Consider the following 19,360-nt stretch of genomic DNA (forward strand, 5'->3'; position numbering starts at 1 on the left):
AAGGGACTGATTGGAGACTTAAGTTGTAACTTTTTTGTTCTCATCATTATTTGTTTCTCTAATTGATAATTACCAGCGAGGGTTTGAGGTTTGAAGTTTGTGGACTTAAGACCAAGTCATACTGTTTCCTTACCCGCTGATCTAGAATCCATTCCCTTATTCTAATCATCTGTGAGTTGACTACTCTCTTCATCTGCCTGTCTCTAAAAGAAAAGACATGAAAGATAAAAGAGAAGAAAAGGAAATTAAAATCATGATCTATATTAACATTTCTTTTTCTTTGATATCATGCTTTTCATTGTGGTATTTTTTAAACTGATGTATGTTATTACACGTGGTAAATCTCACTTACGGAATAAATGATTGTCTACCAAAATGGACTTACCTTGAGGTCTGGCTCAAACCTCCATTATTTGAATTTTGGATCCCCAAACTATCCTGATTTTGAGAACAAAATTACTAAACTACACCGAACTACACCAACAACAGAAAGAGCACCAAACTACATCAACCACACTAAAATGCACCAACTACACCAATTTACACCAAACTTCTCCAGACGAAACGAACTTACCTTGAGGTCTGGCTCAAACCTCCATTATTTGAATTTTGGATCCCCAAACTACCCTGATTTTGAAAACAAATAGATGTTTATGCTCTACTAAGCAGATTTTTTCCACATGTTTTATATCTACATTATCGGCCTTTTGACTCAGTTTGAGCTGAGATGCACTTCAATATTTAATTGTTGGTGCAAAGCGTAGAAATGAGCCTAAATTATTGAATTCTTGAAACCTTAAGAGTTTCATTAATGTTTCATGTTAGAGAGTTTCATGAGTTTCATGAATAGAGTTTCATGTTTAAGAGAAAATAGACTTAAGTCGAAAACATTCTGCCCAACTTATTGATTTTCATAACTAATTGGTTGTAGGAGAGCATAGCTTACCTGCACGTTAGATACACTTTCCGGAATTCCACTCATTTTTAGACGGTATACCAAGTACATACTATATTTAACTCAACTCGGAATGAAATGTACAGGCCCAGAGCAGCATGGGTAATTTTGTACCCATTCCCACTCGACTCCCAGTGCGTAGGCTCGGTTACAAAGCTCGAAAAACCCATGGTTTCGCATAATATATATAATATAATATGGAAAGAAAATAAAGACGCCTTCTTGCTTTGAATTGAAGTGTTGCAAAATTTTAAGTTTTAGTCAATGTCATTTTATAATGTTTGTTATGAAACATCTTAGTTTCTGTCAGTATAGGGAGTGCATTCTTCCCCTAGCAATTTGGCCTAAGTTCCTTTCTTCAGCCTTTAATAACGTGTGGATCTATTTTCGGTCGTTGAACGTCGCTTTTCTCTACGTTTTCCAAACTCGAAAAGCAACTCGCGAAATTCCACTTCGACCAACGTTTTGTGATACTGGAAGCAATAACCGCCAACTTGGATACTTCCTTTGGAAAACAGAAGTTAGGCGATGTTGTAGATACGAAGTGAAGAGTGTCCCTATTGATCATACGCGGCCTTCTTTTCCGTCCTCCACTTGTTTTCTGAAGTCTCTCTTTCGTTAGCATATTTGAACTCTTTGAAAACTATAATTTAAGGCGAAGCTTGAAAAGTGACTCGTGTTAGTCCTAAACCTGGTATTAAATAAATCGCCTCGCTTTTGAGACAATCCAAAGCAAGGAACCATGCTATGTTTTGAAATTGAAAGGTATAAAAAGAAGAAAAGGGGGCCAATACCTGCCCTCTACTTGCTGCGGTCAGATTTAATTTTAACCATTACGTGGAAAGTGCTCTCCTCTGACTGGCTGAACATGTCTCATGACATCCCAGGGAGTATTTATTCCTGTGCTGGTGAATTTACACGACAAAAAATACAAACAATACAAAACGAAAGTCGACTTTACATGTTTGCGAGAAGTTTCCAGTTTTGCAAATTTAAGATTCATTTAATAATTAGTAGATGGCGTTAGGTTTGATTCGTAAAATACATTAAAAAAATTCAAAGGTAATACATCGTGAGCCCAAATACAAGCCTCAGCCATCTATCCAGACTAAAATGAAAATTGGTCTCAGCGCAGCGTGTGATTTTCAGCTGTTTTCAAGAACATCGTTAATTTATGGAAATGAAACTTGTTTTGAATTTCTCAGTTTGGGTTTCGAAAACTCACACTGTTTCTGATCGTTATGTTATGACGTTCCTTGGAGAAGAGTTGAAATAAGTCACGATAGTTTACGTGAAGACTCAGGTGCTCTTGACACAGAATGCTTGTGCTTTCCTCCTTTATAATTGGTTAAAGCTCGTTGATGTAAATTTTGAGACTGCTTTCCATAGACCCCGCACTTCTTTAACCTTTTCTTGTTTCGGGAATGTAGACACTTCAGTTTCTTTTTATCTTAGTCTACAACGTTTTTGTACCCGTTATTTTGCCACTGTGCTCTCTAAGTCCTTTTCATCGTCCTCGATGTTTTGTGGCCATGACCTCAAAATTTCAACGTAGAAGCTGCAAAAGATATGAAAATCTTAAGTCGTGGTTTGCAATCCTTGTAAACGTCTTGAACAACCAACGTCAATATCTCGTTACGTAGCCGTTTCACCCCAGGCAGCGAGGTCCAATTCTATAGTTGCATTATTGCCTATTGTAGTTTTAATCCTTCGATTCAATATAATCAAGTTTTGATTAAGGAAACTCTGAAGGAAACTTTAGCGACTATCACGGCATTCCAGTTACCATTTAGATTGTACATTGGTTCTTCAAAATACCGCAAGCTGACACTATAATTAGTGCTACACAGGCTTTAATAGGGACCTTAAGCAGTCAGGACGGCAACGCCAAGGAAGACTTCGATCAAAAAATAAATTTCTGCCTTTAATTAGAATTCCAAAAATGGTTACATGTGTTTACCGTCTCATACGGCGCCACACCTCAACTTCAGCAGAAGGTATAAAAGAAGCGTTGAGTTCCAAATGGAAACTGAAATAATTTGCCGTAGCGGTTTCGGTTCGCAGACGACGCAAATTGTGGTGATTTCACGATGTTGTTTTGCATGGAACGGCTAAGAAATGTACAAAGTTTTAAAACGCACGCGCTGAGCTATTGTTCTGCCAATTAGATCTTTTGTTTTTCCATGTCCTCGTTCCCGTCGCCGTCGTGGTTTGCTTAAGGTCCCTAATCATGGTGGTGAACACGAAACAAGAGATTTCACGAGCAGAACAGAGGCCCTTGACGGGCTTTGTACAACTTGCTCCACTTCTTCGCAGTCTTTCCCTTAAATGCACCGTTAAATCGCCCAATTTTCTGTATTCTGAGAATCGGGGAAACCTACGACAAATAATTTACATTTCTATCAGAAACAGAGACGGATCGACTTTGCTAATAACGAGTCGAGTGGACCCGTGAGAATCATGTCGATTCGTCAGCATTGAACACCCTAATTTAACGCTTACTTCTACGGATCGACTTCCGGTGACGGATGACTTCACTAATGACGAGTCTAGTCGACCTGTACGAATCGTGTCGTTTCGTCAACGTTGAAAATAATACCCCAATTTAACGCTGAAGTATGTACTGTCTTCTTTTGCGAATCGACTTCCGGTGAGACGGATCGACTTTGCTTTACGACCCGAACATTTAATTTCCCTGTTTAACGCTTTAGGATGGAAGAAGGTTCATTTTTAATATTTATAATATTCTGACAACGGACTTCCGGCCGTTTCACGCTTTTAGTACGTGGAAGGTTCATGTTGTCATTTTCTCTTTTCATGCTACTCATTTTCACACATTTCTCACGCCCCTCGACCTCCGGTACGTTAACGCACGATTCGACTTCCGGTATACCGTGTTACTCATTTTCACACATTGCTTACCACCCACCACTTCCGGTATGGTAACACACGATTCGACTTCCGGTGTGTCGATTCGTCAACGAGTGTAGAGGAATCGTAGCGGTTTGGGTGTATTGGACACGTTTGGTGTGAGAAGCAGCTTAAATCCCGAGAGAGGTTCTTCACCTTACCCTGTAGTGAACCACAAAATATGGGCTATATGCCACCTATTTGAAGAAGCAAACAAAGAGAAGTTGTGAATTCCACTGAATAATAAAAAAATCATATATGAAGGAAAAAAAATGACCCTTCCTTCTATTGTGGACAAGTTGCCCTTGTAGATGTGCTGTTCAGTTGTATGGCGGATCTGGGCGCATGAAGTCAGGCTAAAAGATCAACAGCATGGACCAAGTTTACCAGGAACTCTTAGTGATTGTTTAAAGAAATATTTCTTTAATTTAGAGTTTATTATCCTGTTAACAGGATGTAATGAACATAATATGTGTGTGCTTGGGTATACAAGAGATACTGTTGCGGAACTCTTATAACCCCGCTCGCTGGTTCAAACAAATCAAGAGGACCATATCTTTCGATGTAACACAATTTAATATATAATTTTCACATATTCAACGGTTGTAACACAACTATCAACGATCAACGACCAACGATCAACCAACACATTCTAAGTATACAGAGGTTGTATCTACTATCCTAGCGTAAGGCAGTATTTTTACATTAATCATATTTACAGTAAAAGTTCTCATTGCAATGTATCTAAATTAAGTGACACAAAATCGCACGTTCTTTAACCTTATTTAGCCTAAGAAAATACATGCGGTTACATCATTTTATGTCGTAAATATACTCGGACTTTGTCTACATTGTTGAGAAATCTAATGTCACGAAATCTAACTTCTTTGCGTTACAAATGTCTCTTTTTAATTAATATTTAATCACAAAATAGACAAGTTAATTATCACCTATTTCTTTCCCGACAGATACTATTATCAGTAATATTTGGTGGTGAGGTTACATGATGGTACCACCCTCTCTAAACGGCCTCTAGTTTCCTTATCAAGACAATTAGGTTTCGTGTACAGCCTTTGATATGCATGTGAAAGGTTGCACAAAATCCATCGTCAAAATACCTCTCTTTTATGTCTACAAGTATCAGACGAAACAATTCCCTTCGTGGCCCTTCACTGAATCACCAGCTACCTGGAATTGAATAAATAAATAAACAATTAATTAAACCCAAATGTGAGCAAATGAAGCACATTGCGTTTTCTAATCGTGAGTTCAGGGACTGGTCATCATTTGTCGCCTAGAAGAGTCTAGTTGTGCCACAATTCAATTCTACCTGATACTCCCTTAGGCTCTGTAGAACTCTGATGCCCCCCCCCCTTTCCTTGACAGTCAGTTTTCTATAGTCCCCCTACCCTTATAGTCTGCTTATAACGACTCCCCCTTCCGTTCCCCCTGAAAAACATGTGATTCCCCCAAATCCCCCCTCCCCACCCGAGCGAGGAAAAATGACTGGTCTCTTGAGCGAGAGCTTGAGTTGAATCGTTTTCCTATTTTAAGACACCAATTTCACAAGTTGCCTAGAGCATTTAAACTCCCGTTTTTATCGGTCTGGCATAATAGTCATTGATTAGAGAACACACGAGGGAAATTCTTTGTGGTCTTCAAAGAGATCTAAGATAACTAAGTTACTTCTCAAAAAGTTGTAAACAGGTGAACTTTAATCAAGTGTTTCGCGTATAATTATTATTGAACAGTTGTACATCGCCAGAAATTAAGGTGGTACGATACAAAAAAAACGCAATTTTTGTTGAAAATGAGTCCATTTTTTTCTCATTTGATTTCACCTCTAAAGGCTTTTGTTTAATCGTCCCAAATGTCTTTTTGCGAATAATTTGTAATAAAATAGTAATAAAATGCAATTTCTAAGGCACTGTTGTTCCGTTGCCATGGAAACGTATTTTTAAATGCGTCCTTTTAGGGCCTAAAAGTGCGATTTCCACCCAGGCCAAAGCAAACTGATTGCATCTTGAGTAATCTATTGGGAGACTGGGGCCCAACAATGACTTTCAGCCTCGTTTTGATATGTTTCGGTGAACGGCCGTTATTATCAATCATTTAGTTAGGAATTTTCGCAAGTGAGAGAGCTTCAATCATCAAAATGGCGAAATTTTTGTCTCAGAGACGTAAGAAGCGTAAATTTTATGGAAATCGCTTTACAAATAGTTCAAGAATTAACGAAGAAGAGTCGATTGCTGTCGAAAGCACTTCGAGTGGGATACGTGAATCCACAGATGGCATTTCACATGATCAAAGCGAAGCGAAGGAATCTTCGGCTTCGTATCGAAAGCTTCAATCAACTATATCAAAGGTCTGTTGAGCTGCACAATCTCAGGTACACTGAATTTTATGGGGATGGGGACAGCAAGAGTTTTTCCAGGATAAAGAATATTTATCAAGATGCTGGAATTTTAGTGGAAAAGAAAGAATGCATCAGTCACGTGCAGAAGAGGGTTGGAACTGCACTTCGCAAATTAAAGCGTGACAATCCAGGCCTTGGAGGCAAAGGGAAACTCACAGACAATCAAATCGATAAACTGCAGAACTATTATGGCATTGCCATAAGGTCCAATGTTGGAAATTTGGCTGGAATGAAGAAAGCTATCCATGCTAGCCTCATGCATTGTGCCTCAAGTGAGGCATGCCCACTTCATGACCACTGCCCAACAGGTAATGCAAGTTGGTGCAAGTATCAAAAGGACAAAGCCAACCATAAAAATCTCTTTAAGCATGGACCTGGCCTTTCTTTACCTGTTATTGCCAAGCTAAAGCCTGAATATATTCGACTTAGTGAGAACAACTTGCTGCAGAAGTGCTTACATGGCAAGATGCTTACATGGCAAAGGATTCCAAAAGAAATTTATGTTGGAAGAGAGACATTGGAATTAGGACTTTATGATGCTGTTTCTTATTTTAATATTGGTTCAATTAGTATAATTAAGCTTTTCCAAGCCCTTGGTATTCCTCCTGGAAAATATACCAAGGATGGGTTTCAGACTCCAAGACCAGCTTAGAGTTAATATTGCACAACATAAAAGCAAAGCTACTACCAAGAAGCGATACAAAGTGATTAGGGACCTTAAAAAACGAAAAGATGATCATAATAAGCAAACTGAAGGTGTCAGCTATGGCCTTGGTCAGTTTTGAACAGTTTAATTCATGGAAACTGTGTTTAAGTCTTGAAAAAATCAGTTTAGAAACTTTAAACCAGTTTTCTCTCAATTTTGAATTTTGTGAAACTACCGACACTCTAACAAAGATAACTTTCCAGGGTTTTATTCAATTCTTCTCATTTTTGGAGTGAGAGATCTCTGTATATTTTTGCATGCAATGAACTAGAAACATGTACTTAGGTGCATCTTTTGTTGTTAAATGACCAAAATGAGATTGCTTATCTTATCAATTCCTGAAAGTTGTTGTGTTTTCTTTAATATTTTCCATTCTATATGACTGAGAGGTGTTTTGGTAGTTCATTGCATGCAGGTGCATGTGAAGATCATTGTCTAAAAATTTTGTGAATTTTTAATCTAATGTTTAAGAGATATGACTGTTCTTGTTCAGGTGCCTACTGGGAGGCATCATTTGCTAATTCTCAGCAGCAATAATAAAATATCAAGTCAAAAACTGCAAAAATATAGTTGTCTCCATGTGTCATCTCAGGTGACATAGATAACTTTTTGTAAAACAACATATGAAAAAATGTTGATTTTTTGAGGGTTGTACCACCTTAAGGACATTTCGAGCCCGCTAACAATTATCAGCGGTATATCGTATTACACTCCGGAACAATAGAATATCAAGAGAATTCAATATGCCGGCGATCACGGCTCGATCTGCAAAGAAGAGTGTTTCGTACCATGACTTATACAATTTGAGCACCGCAGATCTTCTATTTGATGAAAAGAAAAAGAAAAGAAGACCTGCAAGTAAATCTTTGGGATTTTTCGAGGCAGAGCGATGACATGATGTCAGAATTTTGATTTGCTTTAATTTAATTTTCGCGCTAAGACTACTGAATTTGCATTCAATTCCTGGCAAATTTTTATTCCGAAAAGGACCGAGAACTAATTTATTTCCCTACAAGAACATAAACAAATATGGCCGACGATTCGAAGATCAGCTCGTGTTTGACTATTTCAGTCATATTTTTCAACATGGCGTCTCGTCACTTACTCAACATGGAAAATAAGGGATATTCTGGCGCGTTGGGAACTTTTTTTGATGGGAGGAAATGGCAATTTTACAGGATATTTGGACGCTTCGAACTCTGTAGCAGTCAACTCGATCGAGAGCAGTTGACTTTATTGATGCACTTTCCTGTAATAGGCGAGTGTTTGGGATGGAGAATGACGGATTTTGAAGAAATGTATGGCGATCTAGGTCAATAATCAATGACAAAAGAACTGGCTTGGGAAGTAAGTGGTTTTTATTTATCGAGTCCCTGTGAGGTTTGACGAATAGCAGATCAGTACTGAATATGTCTCGATCGAGAGCAGACGGAACCATGAGCTCCTGATTGTTATATTTTAGAAATTTTACAAATTTCCATACAGTTTCTTAAATTATTTGGACGCCATTATGGACGAAATGCGCAAGCGCGGCCGCCATCTTGTCCAATTTTTCTGCCGATAATGCGTTTATCATTTATTACTTTGTTTCTATTTTTTCTGTTATTAATTTTCGTTTATTTTCCAATAACGTTTGATCCGTGATCCCAAACTCCTGAACACCCGGATCCTGATTTTGCCAAAAAAATACATAATGATGACTCCTGCTGAAATAACCTGCATACTTAAGCCTTCTCGTGTTTGAAGCAGATGTTGTAATTATTGCCGATGGCCATCGTACTTATATATCGACACAAAGTGAAACATAGGAAATGAAGCTTTTTTTGTGCTTTTGTGCTTTATGGCTGCCATTTACATTAGTTAACCTTGCTGTTGCTCTTTCAGTGATCATCCATGATTGATCATGGCGATCGACTTATTATGTTGCTATTAGCAACGTTCCCTTTTCATCAGAACACATGAAAAGATTATTGAGGCGCAGTCGTTCTCTCACGCTACATTAAACAAGCGACAACAGTGGCCATTTGTTTCTTCCAGCCGACAATAGGATGTGGACATCAAAATCGGTCCAAACAGTCGTCGAGACGACAAATCACAGTCAGGACACGAACTTCGAATCAAAGCCGACTGCACTCGACGACAAAGCTCCTGAAACCAGCCTAATTGAGAGAGGTGAAAATCAATTTTCCATCGGCCACCGAGTGCATGTTTTTGGATACTGGGTGCTGTCAGCTTTATCGGTTATCTAAGCGACCCAAGTGGCGGTGAGTGGATAGGAATCGAGTTAGACCATCAACATCCACAGGGGAACGATGTATTCTTCGATGGAGTTCGTTATTTCACTTGTGAGCAGAGGCATTGCATGTTTGCTCGACCGTCGGCGGTATTTCATCACAAAAATGTTGAAAATGTTACTGCAGCAACGAGTATTTTTTTAGAAACGATCGCTTTTATTCAAACGAACATTCGACGTTGCTGCTTTTCAAATGTAAATTACTTTGATATCGTGTTAACTAGAAAACGGTCTCTATCACAACGAAGTTTCTTTCAGCCTCACTCCAAATCAAAGGCTTGGCAACTAAGTACACAACTGTAAAATGGCCTATTTTCTGGGCTTAGCTCGCAAAGAAGAGGAACTAATGAATCAATGGCAACTAGAGGTTCGTTCGGGTACCACATACTTTTATGAATATTTAGAGGCGATGACCTACTTGAGTTTCCATTTCTTTTAGCACCCCAAAGCTATAAGATAATCGCAATTGAACGTTTTGTGTGTTGCATATTCTGACATATTACAAAGATGAAGCATGTAGGTAAACAGTGGTTTTTTATTGAACATTTAAGGATTGTAAAGAATTCCATCTTAATGAGATGTTTTCACTGTCATAGCTCAAGATATGGGTAAAATTCTTTTCATTGACAGAAAATAAAATTTGAAAGAGCCTATCCTTTAAAAGAATTTAAAATATACAGCTCAAATTTATTTTTACTATTAATCCTTATAGTAACCCATAACAGAAAACTAAAACATATTGAATTACTTCGGTTCCTTTTTTTATCCTTCAGTTGCCTGTGAAATAAAAGAAAGAAATCTTATACAAAGACATTACAGCTTTAATTAGTAGTCAAAAGAAAATCAATACTAGGCTAGCAAGTACTGAACGTTTGTGATGATAATATTTTCATTCGTTCTGAAGGTGATCGTTATAATCCCACATTTAATGACTGTGCAGCAGTCATAACAATTGAGGACAGCGTGAATAACTTAAACTAAAATGTTTTGCGCTTTATTTGTGCATACAGGATGGGTTAATTCTTGGCGTTTACCTGGAGAGTGATTTTATATCGAGGACTTCATGAACGTAGTTAAAGATTTGATCTTATTACGGTAAGAATAGAGTAAAACAGTGATCACGCATATTTCTGCCTGTTAATTCATGGTCTCGTATTTTTATACTTGATTGATAAAAATACAAAAAACTACACCACCTTCACGAAACTACACCAACCACACCAAACTATAACAAAGCACACCAGCTACACCAACTTCCCCAAAGCACACTAACTACACAAAACTTCATCAAACTACACTAAATTGCTCCAACGAAATGATAAACCACACCAACTAACTCAAACTGCACAAAAGTAAGCCAACTACAAACAGTTACGCCAACTGCACAGAAATGCACATACCCACGTCAACTACACCATCTACACCAAACTACAGCAGCAACAACAGCCCACACTTACTGCACCAAATAATATATAGATTTAGGCAAGAATAAAAGCGGAGCTCGCATTTTTTTTCCCGCACGTCTCTTCAACAAAACTAAAGCTCCTACTATGGATAAAGTGCGTGGTAATATCAATGGACTTTCATTCGCAACTTCTCCGTGTCCGTGTAGAGGACTGATTATAAGATAGTGCCCGCGGTACAGTAAGCCGTGCATGCTAAAAGTAGCACCTTGTACGGTCGGTTGTACGGTCGTAGGGTCGTACACCCAAATTTTCTCGGCTTGATGGGTTACTACTATTTTGTATAACTATGGGGCTACGCTCCTCGAGCTCCGCTATCATGATTACACCAAACTGTGCCAAACTGCTCCAGACTACACAAGGCTACACCAAAGTACACCAAACTGCACCAAACCACATCGACGTATGCCAAGCACACCAATTGCACCAAACTATATCCTACTGCACCAACTTTACTAAACTAGACCAAATTACACCGAACTACATTAACAACAGCAAGAGCACCAAACTACATCAACCACACTAAAATGCACCAACTACACCAAATTACACCAGACTGCTCCAGACTGAGTAATTTAGTATTATCAACTAAGTTAATAACGTAAATTGGCCGCCGTAATGAGTTTATACTACTAAATTACCCTGTTATACTCTCCCACTGACGCAGAGTACTCTCCTAGAGCTCAAAATATGGTGTGGTAAGGGACGGACCATTATTTTTCTGGAAGGGGAAGTATAAGAAATATTGGAAAAATTGTTTGCAAGGTCTGAAAAGACAAAATAAATTGTTTGCAAACGTGATAAGGTAAAAAAAATGTTTGCAGAGAAGTCAGGTAAGATATTAAAAAATATTATAACCAAAACTGAAATTAAAAAAAGAAAAAAAGTATAAAATTAACACAATTTGGGCACTAAAATGTGGTCACTCTGTATTAAGCAAATGACAAATCGGAAAATGACTGTCTGAAGATTTCTTGAAAAAATGGGAACTTATTGTGGCAATCAAACCTCAACGTTACTTGTCAACATTTTGTCCTACTACAAAACCTCATATATCAGGTATTTTCCTCAAAACTGTATGTAAAAAATAATATTCTTCGATCTTGGTTATATCTATCATTGCAACTTAATACATATTTCAGAAGTCAATTAATTTCATGAACGACACAAACGAATAAAATCCAGAAAACGATAGACAAAATGGTTCAAGCAGCTGTAGTTCTTGACATACATTACACATTCGTAAAATATTTCAGTAAGGCAATGGCAACATTTAGCCCAAATAAAAAGAACACTGAAAAAGAAATGGAAAAAAAAATGTTTGCACGAAGATGATGTTTGAAAAAATGTTTGCAGAAGAACATTTCTCATACCCCCCTCCAGAGAAGTAATGGTCCGTCCCTAAGAATCACTTGACTGTCACAGAACTTTATTTGGTTAGCCTCTTGAGGGTGACCTTGTGCAGTGTTAGGAACTAAGGACTGATTGGAGATTTCAGTTGTAACTACGTTGTTCTCATCATTGTTTGTTTCTCTAATTGATAATTACCAGCCAGGGTTTGAGGTTTGAAGTTTGTGGACCTAAGACCAAGTCATGCAGTTTCCTTACCCACCTGATGTAGTATCCATTCCCTTATTCTTATAGTCCGTGAGTTGACTTCTTTCTTCATCTCCCTGTCTCTGAAAGAAAACAACATGAAAGATAAAAGAGAAGAAAAACCACAATTAAACTCTTGATCTATATTAACCTGATTTCTCTTTCTTTGATATCATGCTTTTCATTCTGATATTTTTGTAATTGATGTACATTATTACACCCGGTAAGTTTCACTTACGGAATAAATAATTGTCTACTAAATGGACTTACCTTGAGGTCTCGCTCAATACAGGTGGGATTCCTGAACTATCCTGATTTTGAAAACAAATAGATGTTTATGCATTTATAAGCAGATTTTTTTTGATCTTCCACATATGTTTTACATCTAGATTAATTGCCTTTTGATTCAGTTTGAGCTGAGGTACACGCGTTAACATTTTATTGTTGATGCACAGCGTAAAATGAGCCTAAATTATCGAATTCTTGAAACCCTTAAGAGTGAAAATAGATTTATATCAAAAACATTCTGCACAACTGATTGATTTTCATAATTAATTCGTTGTAGGAGAGCATGGCTTACCTGCACGTCACAGACACTTTCCAGTATTCCACTCATTTCATCAGATAGTATATCAACACTGAAAATCAGATGAAACACGCATATTATTTCTCATAATTCCGTCTTCCCTTTTTTTCCTCTGACTACTCCTCTTATAAACGCTATTTAATCAGTTGACAATCAATTTAACCTTTAATAGTTTTAGACATTCATAAGGCTCTGCACCAATCTACACCAGCCATACCAACAACGCCAGGAACATCAAGCTACATCAGCCACACCTAACTACACCAACCACATCAACTTACACCAAACTACATCAACTACACCAAACTTCACTGATCTACACCAATTACTCCAAATTATATCAACTTACACCAAACTGCTCCAACTACAGCAGACCAGCTCAAACTACACCCAACTACACAAAAATGCCCCAATTTACACCTAGCTACTACTTTAGAAATGGACCAAACGACAGCAAACTGGGCCGAACGTACACTTCTTTCACGTTGTCTAGAACGTAGTCTATACTCATGACGGTATTGATGGACCTTAAACTGAAATTTTACTTCCTATGCCCTTCTTCCAAATCGAAAAGGTGTCTCTGATCAGAAGTGATCTACAAAACAAATTTTGGTACATCAAGTAACGATTCTCACCTCTCTAGGGTGTCATTACCGCTCCTTCCCTCTATATGTTCAGGTGCACTCTCTAGAAACTGTGGTGAAGAAACGTCATGAAGAATGGTTACAGAGAAATGATGCTGTCAATAAGTAATGTCACCTCCACCAGATAAATTTACAATGAAGTGTTACAAAAATGAGAGATCCGAAACACTCTATTAGGTTTGAGAATATGAAAACAAATTTTCATTTTTCCCAAAAGATGAACGCGCTACTCACCAAATATAAAGCATAAAAATTTTTCACTTACTCTGTGTTCCTTTGATTGATATATATATATATATATATATATATATAGGTATATATGCATGCTATATATATGCATGTTATATATGCATGTTATATATAGTTATATATGCATATATATGCAGTTAGTTATATATATATATATATATATATGAATCTTTACTACATTCATTCTTCCTGGTGAAGAGGCTCACTTGGAAACCATCGAGCTTTTTACCATGAGCTCCCCCCCCCCCTTACATAGACATAAAATACAGTAATCAGGGTAAACAAAAAAAAATAAAATTCACAAAAATAAAAACAAACGCACATAATATCAACTTGAAAAAAATCAGGTAAGGAGAAATTTAAAACTTGTGTGTATATAAAGAGTCGAAAATTAGATATTGAAAATCTATGAAAACGAGCATTGCACAGATGCAGACAAATATGAGTAGGCATATTGCTTTTAATTTAAAGCAATTTCTTTCTTCTTTCAAAGATTAGTTTTTTAAGATATACTGGTGTATGATTTCTTTTCACATTACGTTGTGGGCCGGTTCTATTTCATCCGTGCATAAAGGGTGAGTAGTGATATAAGACACTTACCAGTGAGTGCGAAGATGTCATTTCACTTATAACCAGGAACCTAAATCAAAACCAATATCGATGAGCAAGAAGGCATTTTTTTTCAAACTATTTGGGTATAATTTTGAGTATATATAATTAATTCTGAACATTGAGCTCCGCTCGCAAAAATTGATCTCGAACTAACTTAAAATGGATGTGACCTCTGTTGGCTTACTATTTGGTTTCGTCAACTAGCTATCTGGCAAGGCGTGGAAAACAAGTTTTCATCCAGTCGAGGAAGGAGGAGGAGAATGTGTTCTTAATTAGGATGGTTTTAACTCCCAAAGGTGTCAAAATTTAGAAATCTAGTTTGAATTTAAGAAATTCTAATAAAACTTGTGATTTGGTAGCAAATACTCGATTAACTCACCTTCGAATTAAATCTTGGTGTCTTGATCTTGCTCCTGCTTCAGAACGAAGATTCATACCGTGAACACCAGTCCCACTCGACTATCAGTGAGTGAGACTGGGTACAAAATTCGAACAAGCCATGGCTTCTCGTAAAATCTTTTTCACGGCAACATAGCGGAGAGAAAATCAAGACGCCTCTTGCACTGAGTTGAAGTTTTGCAATAATTTTAATTTTTAATCAATGTCCCTCTATAGTGTTTGTAGTGAAACATCTTAGTTTCTGTCAGTATGGGAGAATGCGTTGTTCTCCCACCAATATGGCTCAACTTCTTTTCTTCAGCCTTTCATAACATGTGGATCTATTTTCGGTCGTTGAACATTGTCCTTTCTCCACGTTTTCCAACCTGGAAAAGCAACTCGCGAAATTCCATTTCGACCAACACTCTCCGCGTACTCCTTGATAAAAACTGGGTAACCAAGTCGTTCCAACCTCGAAAAGCAACTCGCGAAATTCCATTTCGACCAACGCTCTCCCCCTACTCCTTGATAAACCTTGGGTAACCAAGTCACATGTTTTACTCATACAAGTCACTGAACATTTGTGTGATCTCGATCTCAAAGACGGGTTTCTGTGGTCGTAGTTAAAGATGGTGTAGAAATGTAAACAATTAAATTTGTCGATAAATATTAAGCAGATAAAGTTTGACTTCCAACGTTAAAAATACGGCCTGGCCTTTAAAGGTATATTCTTTCCTTTTGTTGATATTGTAAGCAAAAGCCTCCAACTTGGATACTTCCTCTGGAAAACAGAAGCTAGATACGAAGTGAAGGGTCTCCCTATTGATCGTAAGCAGCTTTCTTTTCCGTAGTACCCCACTTAAAGTCCTAAACCTGGTATTAAATAAATTGTCTCGTTTTTGAAGCAACCCACAGGACGTAACCGTGCAACGTTTAAATAATTGAAAGGTAGAAAAACAGAATAAACGATCAATACCTGTCCAACTACATGCTGCGGTCAGATATAATTTTTAATCATTACGAGGAATTTGCTCTCCTCTGATTGGCTGAACATGTCGTCTCATGACATCCTTAGCTGGTAAATTTATTTAATTAAAGTGCTAATAAAAAGAAGAAAAGGCGAATTTACATGTTTACGGAAAGTTTCCAGTTTTCAAAGTTTAAGACTCACATAAAAATGAGTAGGTAGTGTAAGGTTTGATTCGTAAAATAAAATTAAAGAAATTTAAAGGTAATACACAGTGAGTCCAAATATAAGCCTCAGCCATCTATCCAGACTAAAATGAAAAACTGGCGTCAGCGCAGCGTGTGATGTCTAGCTGTTTTCGACAGCATTGTCAATTTATGGAAATGAGGTTTGTTTTAATTTCACGAAATTTACAATAGTCTAGTTTCGATGTGACAAATGCGTGAACGGCAACTGCTACTTATTCTTTAATGAGATACTTTAATTTCTAATTCTAGATGGGTTCCTGAGATGATAAAATGATGATATGCAGATGCTAGACACGTGCATGAAAAGACATGTGCTCATCATAGATGACGCCAAGACTCCTAGCTGACTGAGAGGCAGCCACGCTCTCATCACCAACACGTAAGGACTGAAAGGATGGAGAGGGACGATACTTTGAGTGGATGAGCATGACCTCCGTCTTGCCGTGGTTTAGCTTCAATTCGTTGAGATCCATCCAGCGACAAATAGCAGAAATACAGCTCTCGACCCTTGATTTAGCAGCGTCCACATCTACCGATTTGAATGCAAAGTATAACTGAGTATCATTAGCGTATAGATGATAATCCAAGCCATAAGATCTTATCACTTTAGCAAGTGGCGCAGTATACAGAAGGTAGAGTACAGGTCCCAGAACTGAACCTTGGGGAACTCCCACGGGAAGATCACGTATTGTAGAATTCACCTCATTGATGTTAACAAACTAAGTTCTATCAGAAAGATAGGAATTGAACTATTGCAGAACAGTTCCTCTCATGCCAAATGATTTCTGCATTCGTGCCAGCAACAAGGTATGGTTAACAGTATCGTATGCTGCCGACATATCTAATAAAACAAGGAAAACATTCTTGCCTTTGTCCAATGATAGCTTAATGTCATTTGTGACGGTGAGAAGCGTAGTTTCTGTGCTGTGTAAGATCTTGTACGCTGATTAGAGAGGCTTGTGTAGATCATTTTCGCCGAGGTAGTTATTCAATTGTACAAACACTGCTTTTTCTATCAATTTAGATAGAAACTTTAAATTTGACACAGGGCGAAAGTTACTAAATTTCTCAAAATCTGCATTTACCTTCTTGAGAAGAGGTAATAGCACTGAGCGCGATCCTTAGTTCCTTGGGCAGCATTCCGGATGATAATGACAAATTAATCGCTCTTCTAAATACAGGTACAAGACTAGAATAGTATTTCCGCATGGTACTCGCTGGAAGTGGATCCAGTGCGCATGCCTTGATGGAACCCCTAATCAGTCCTAAGACATTTTCAGCTGTTACCATTACGAACTCACTAAAGCATAATGAACACTAAAAATCCTTCATAAGGAGCTCCCCCAGCTGTTCTTTCCTAACCAGCAATTCATCACGAATTCGCACAATCTTGGCACTAAAGAAATCAGCAAAAGCATTCGCGAGTTCTTGGTCACTGTTCGCAGACGGATATCTTAAGTCTGTATTCCTTTGTAGTAATTTATCAACTGTGCGAAAAAGTAACTTGCTATCGAGGGCATTGTCCTGAATAACTGTTGAATAATGCTGTTCTTTCGTCTGATAAAGCATTGCATTTACAACATTGCACTGTTCCAAATAATTCACCCTATCAATTTCGAGACTAGTCGAACGCCATTTACGTTCGAGCCTTCGCCTCTTCCTTTTCTGAGTGGCGATCTCCTCATTATACCAAGGGGCATTCGGTCGAATGACAATAGTGCGAGTTCTTTTAGGTGACAGCTTGTCCAAAGCCTTGCACAACAACACATCATACTTCTTAGCCAACAACTCAATACAGTGCGATACACCTCCATCCGACAAACCAGTTGATATAATCATCTCATTGAAAGCATCAAAATCAAATCCCTTTAATTTACGAGAGACAACAGTACTCCTTTCATTTACTGGTTTCCGTAAGCTCAGATTAAAGCAAACAGCCTTGTGATCAGAGATAAACTGTTCCACGACTGTGACGTTCTTTAGGCTTAAAGCACTCTCAGTCTCATTCCTTTTAATGACCAAGTCCAATATATGACCTCGTTTATGAATGAATGAATGAATGTGTATTTATATACCGCACATATCACATACTGTCTCAAGGCGGTTTACAATTCTAATTGAGTGAGATCGAACGTCAGCTTGTAAAGGCGCCTCTGGCTGCCGCTATCAGTCCATATTTGATCTCACTCACCCACCCAGCCCATGCATGAAATGTACAATGAAACAACAGATAGACCACCACACCGGGAACTACGCCCCCTACTCTTTTCGACAAGTGTGTGGGTTCTTTAACGTCCCCTGCTGACCATGTAACACTGAAGATGCAGGAGACGGGGCCTACGGTTTATAGTCCTTATCCGAGAAGACTTGAATGTCTAACCATTTGCTGGTACAATTACAAAGGCAGCACATTCTCCTCAGTTATTTTAAGACCCTGAGTGTTGGTCCGGTCTGGGGCTCGAACCCTCGACCTCCCGCACAACAGACTGGCGCTCTACCAACTGAGCTAACCAGGCGGCGGTTTATGAGTGGATAGACACACATGTTGCTTTAAATTGAACAAATCCGGTAGCTCTCCAAGTCGTGTCGTGCCCTTATCGGCCTTGTCGTCTATATGGAAGTTAAAATCCCCGTATATCAAAAGCTGTTGTGGGCATATTACAGTCTCTCGCAATAGACTAGAAAATTCCTCCAGAAAGACTCCAACTGACGCACTCTCCGGGGGGACGGTAAACAACAATTACTCTCAAACTCTTACGAGCAACAAAGGTGACATCCATGCATTCAAATGATGTAAAAGAATGCTCACAAAGCCTTGTTTAGATTTAAAGCCAATGCCTTGCTTGTAAAGAAGGCCTACGCCACCGCCTCGTCCTGTCAACCGTGGGGTGTGCAGGAGACGATAACCATTCGGACAGAGCTCTCCAATAGCCATGTCACTACCTTCCATATGCAACCATGTTTCTGTGATCCCCAACAAATCTACCTTGTAATCCACAGCAAAATGATAAGAGTTTTGTTGCATACTGAACGGGCATTCATAAGGCACGAGGTGAATTCCCTGTTGAAAGAAAATTTAGGAACAACACTGACGCGATCCAGAGAACGAGGATTATGCAAATTAGCTCCCTTTGGAAGAGAATGTCTACCCCGCAGGTGTCCATTCTTGACCATTCCAATTAAAGAAACAATCATTCAATTTAAACACTAAGTCGCCTCCATCTAGAATAAGATGGAAAGTGGCATTCGAGTTCGCATAATATGCACGCGGTCTTTTGTGTCGCCTCAACTTGATCTTTAGCGAACCGCGACGAGTGTTTGAGGAGCCCAGCGACAC

General features: G+C 38.4%; 1 protein-coding gene, 1 long non-coding RNA gene and 1 pseudogene across 2 annotated transcripts; all 3 read right to left on the reverse strand.

The window, feature by feature from the left end:
• Positions 1-1,813: 1,813 nt before the first annotated feature.
• Positions 1,814-2,805, reverse strand: LOC149038674 (uncharacterized). The gene is made up of 2 exons (XR_016180083.1): positions 2,742-2,805; positions 1,814-2,513 (listed from the first exon to the last, which is right to left on the reverse strand). It is a non-coding gene; the product is annotated as an uncharacterized LOC149038674 (long non-coding RNA).
• An 8,834-nt stretch (positions 2,806-11,639) lies between these two features.
• On the reverse strand, positions 11,640-15,601 carry LOC113670373 (uncharacterized). Its single transcript, XM_089183750.1, has 7 exons — positions 14,810-15,601; positions 14,419-14,458; positions 13,561-13,619; positions 12,920-12,977; positions 12,610-12,650; positions 12,356-12,422; positions 11,640-12,224 (listed from the first exon to the last, which is right to left on the reverse strand). The coding sequence occupies exons 1-7, from the start codon at positions 14,863-14,865 to the stop codon at positions 12,111-12,113; spliced, it is 435 nt and encodes a 144-aa protein (XP_089039876.1). The 5' UTR covers positions 14,866-15,601; the 3' UTR covers positions 11,640-12,110.
• Positions 15,602-16,286: 685 nt separating this feature from the next.
• On the reverse strand, positions 16,287-17,816 carry LOC149038675 (uncharacterized; annotated as a pseudogene).
• Between the last annotated feature and the right edge of the window lie 1,544 nt (positions 17,817-19,360).

This window comes from Pocillopora damicornis, chromosome 10, assembly GCF_964200805.1.
Source record: "Pocillopora damicornis chromosome 10, jaPocDami1.2, whole genome shotgun sequence".
NCBI lineage: Eukaryota > Metazoa > Cnidaria > Anthozoa > Scleractinia > Pocilloporidae > Pocillopora > Pocillopora damicornis.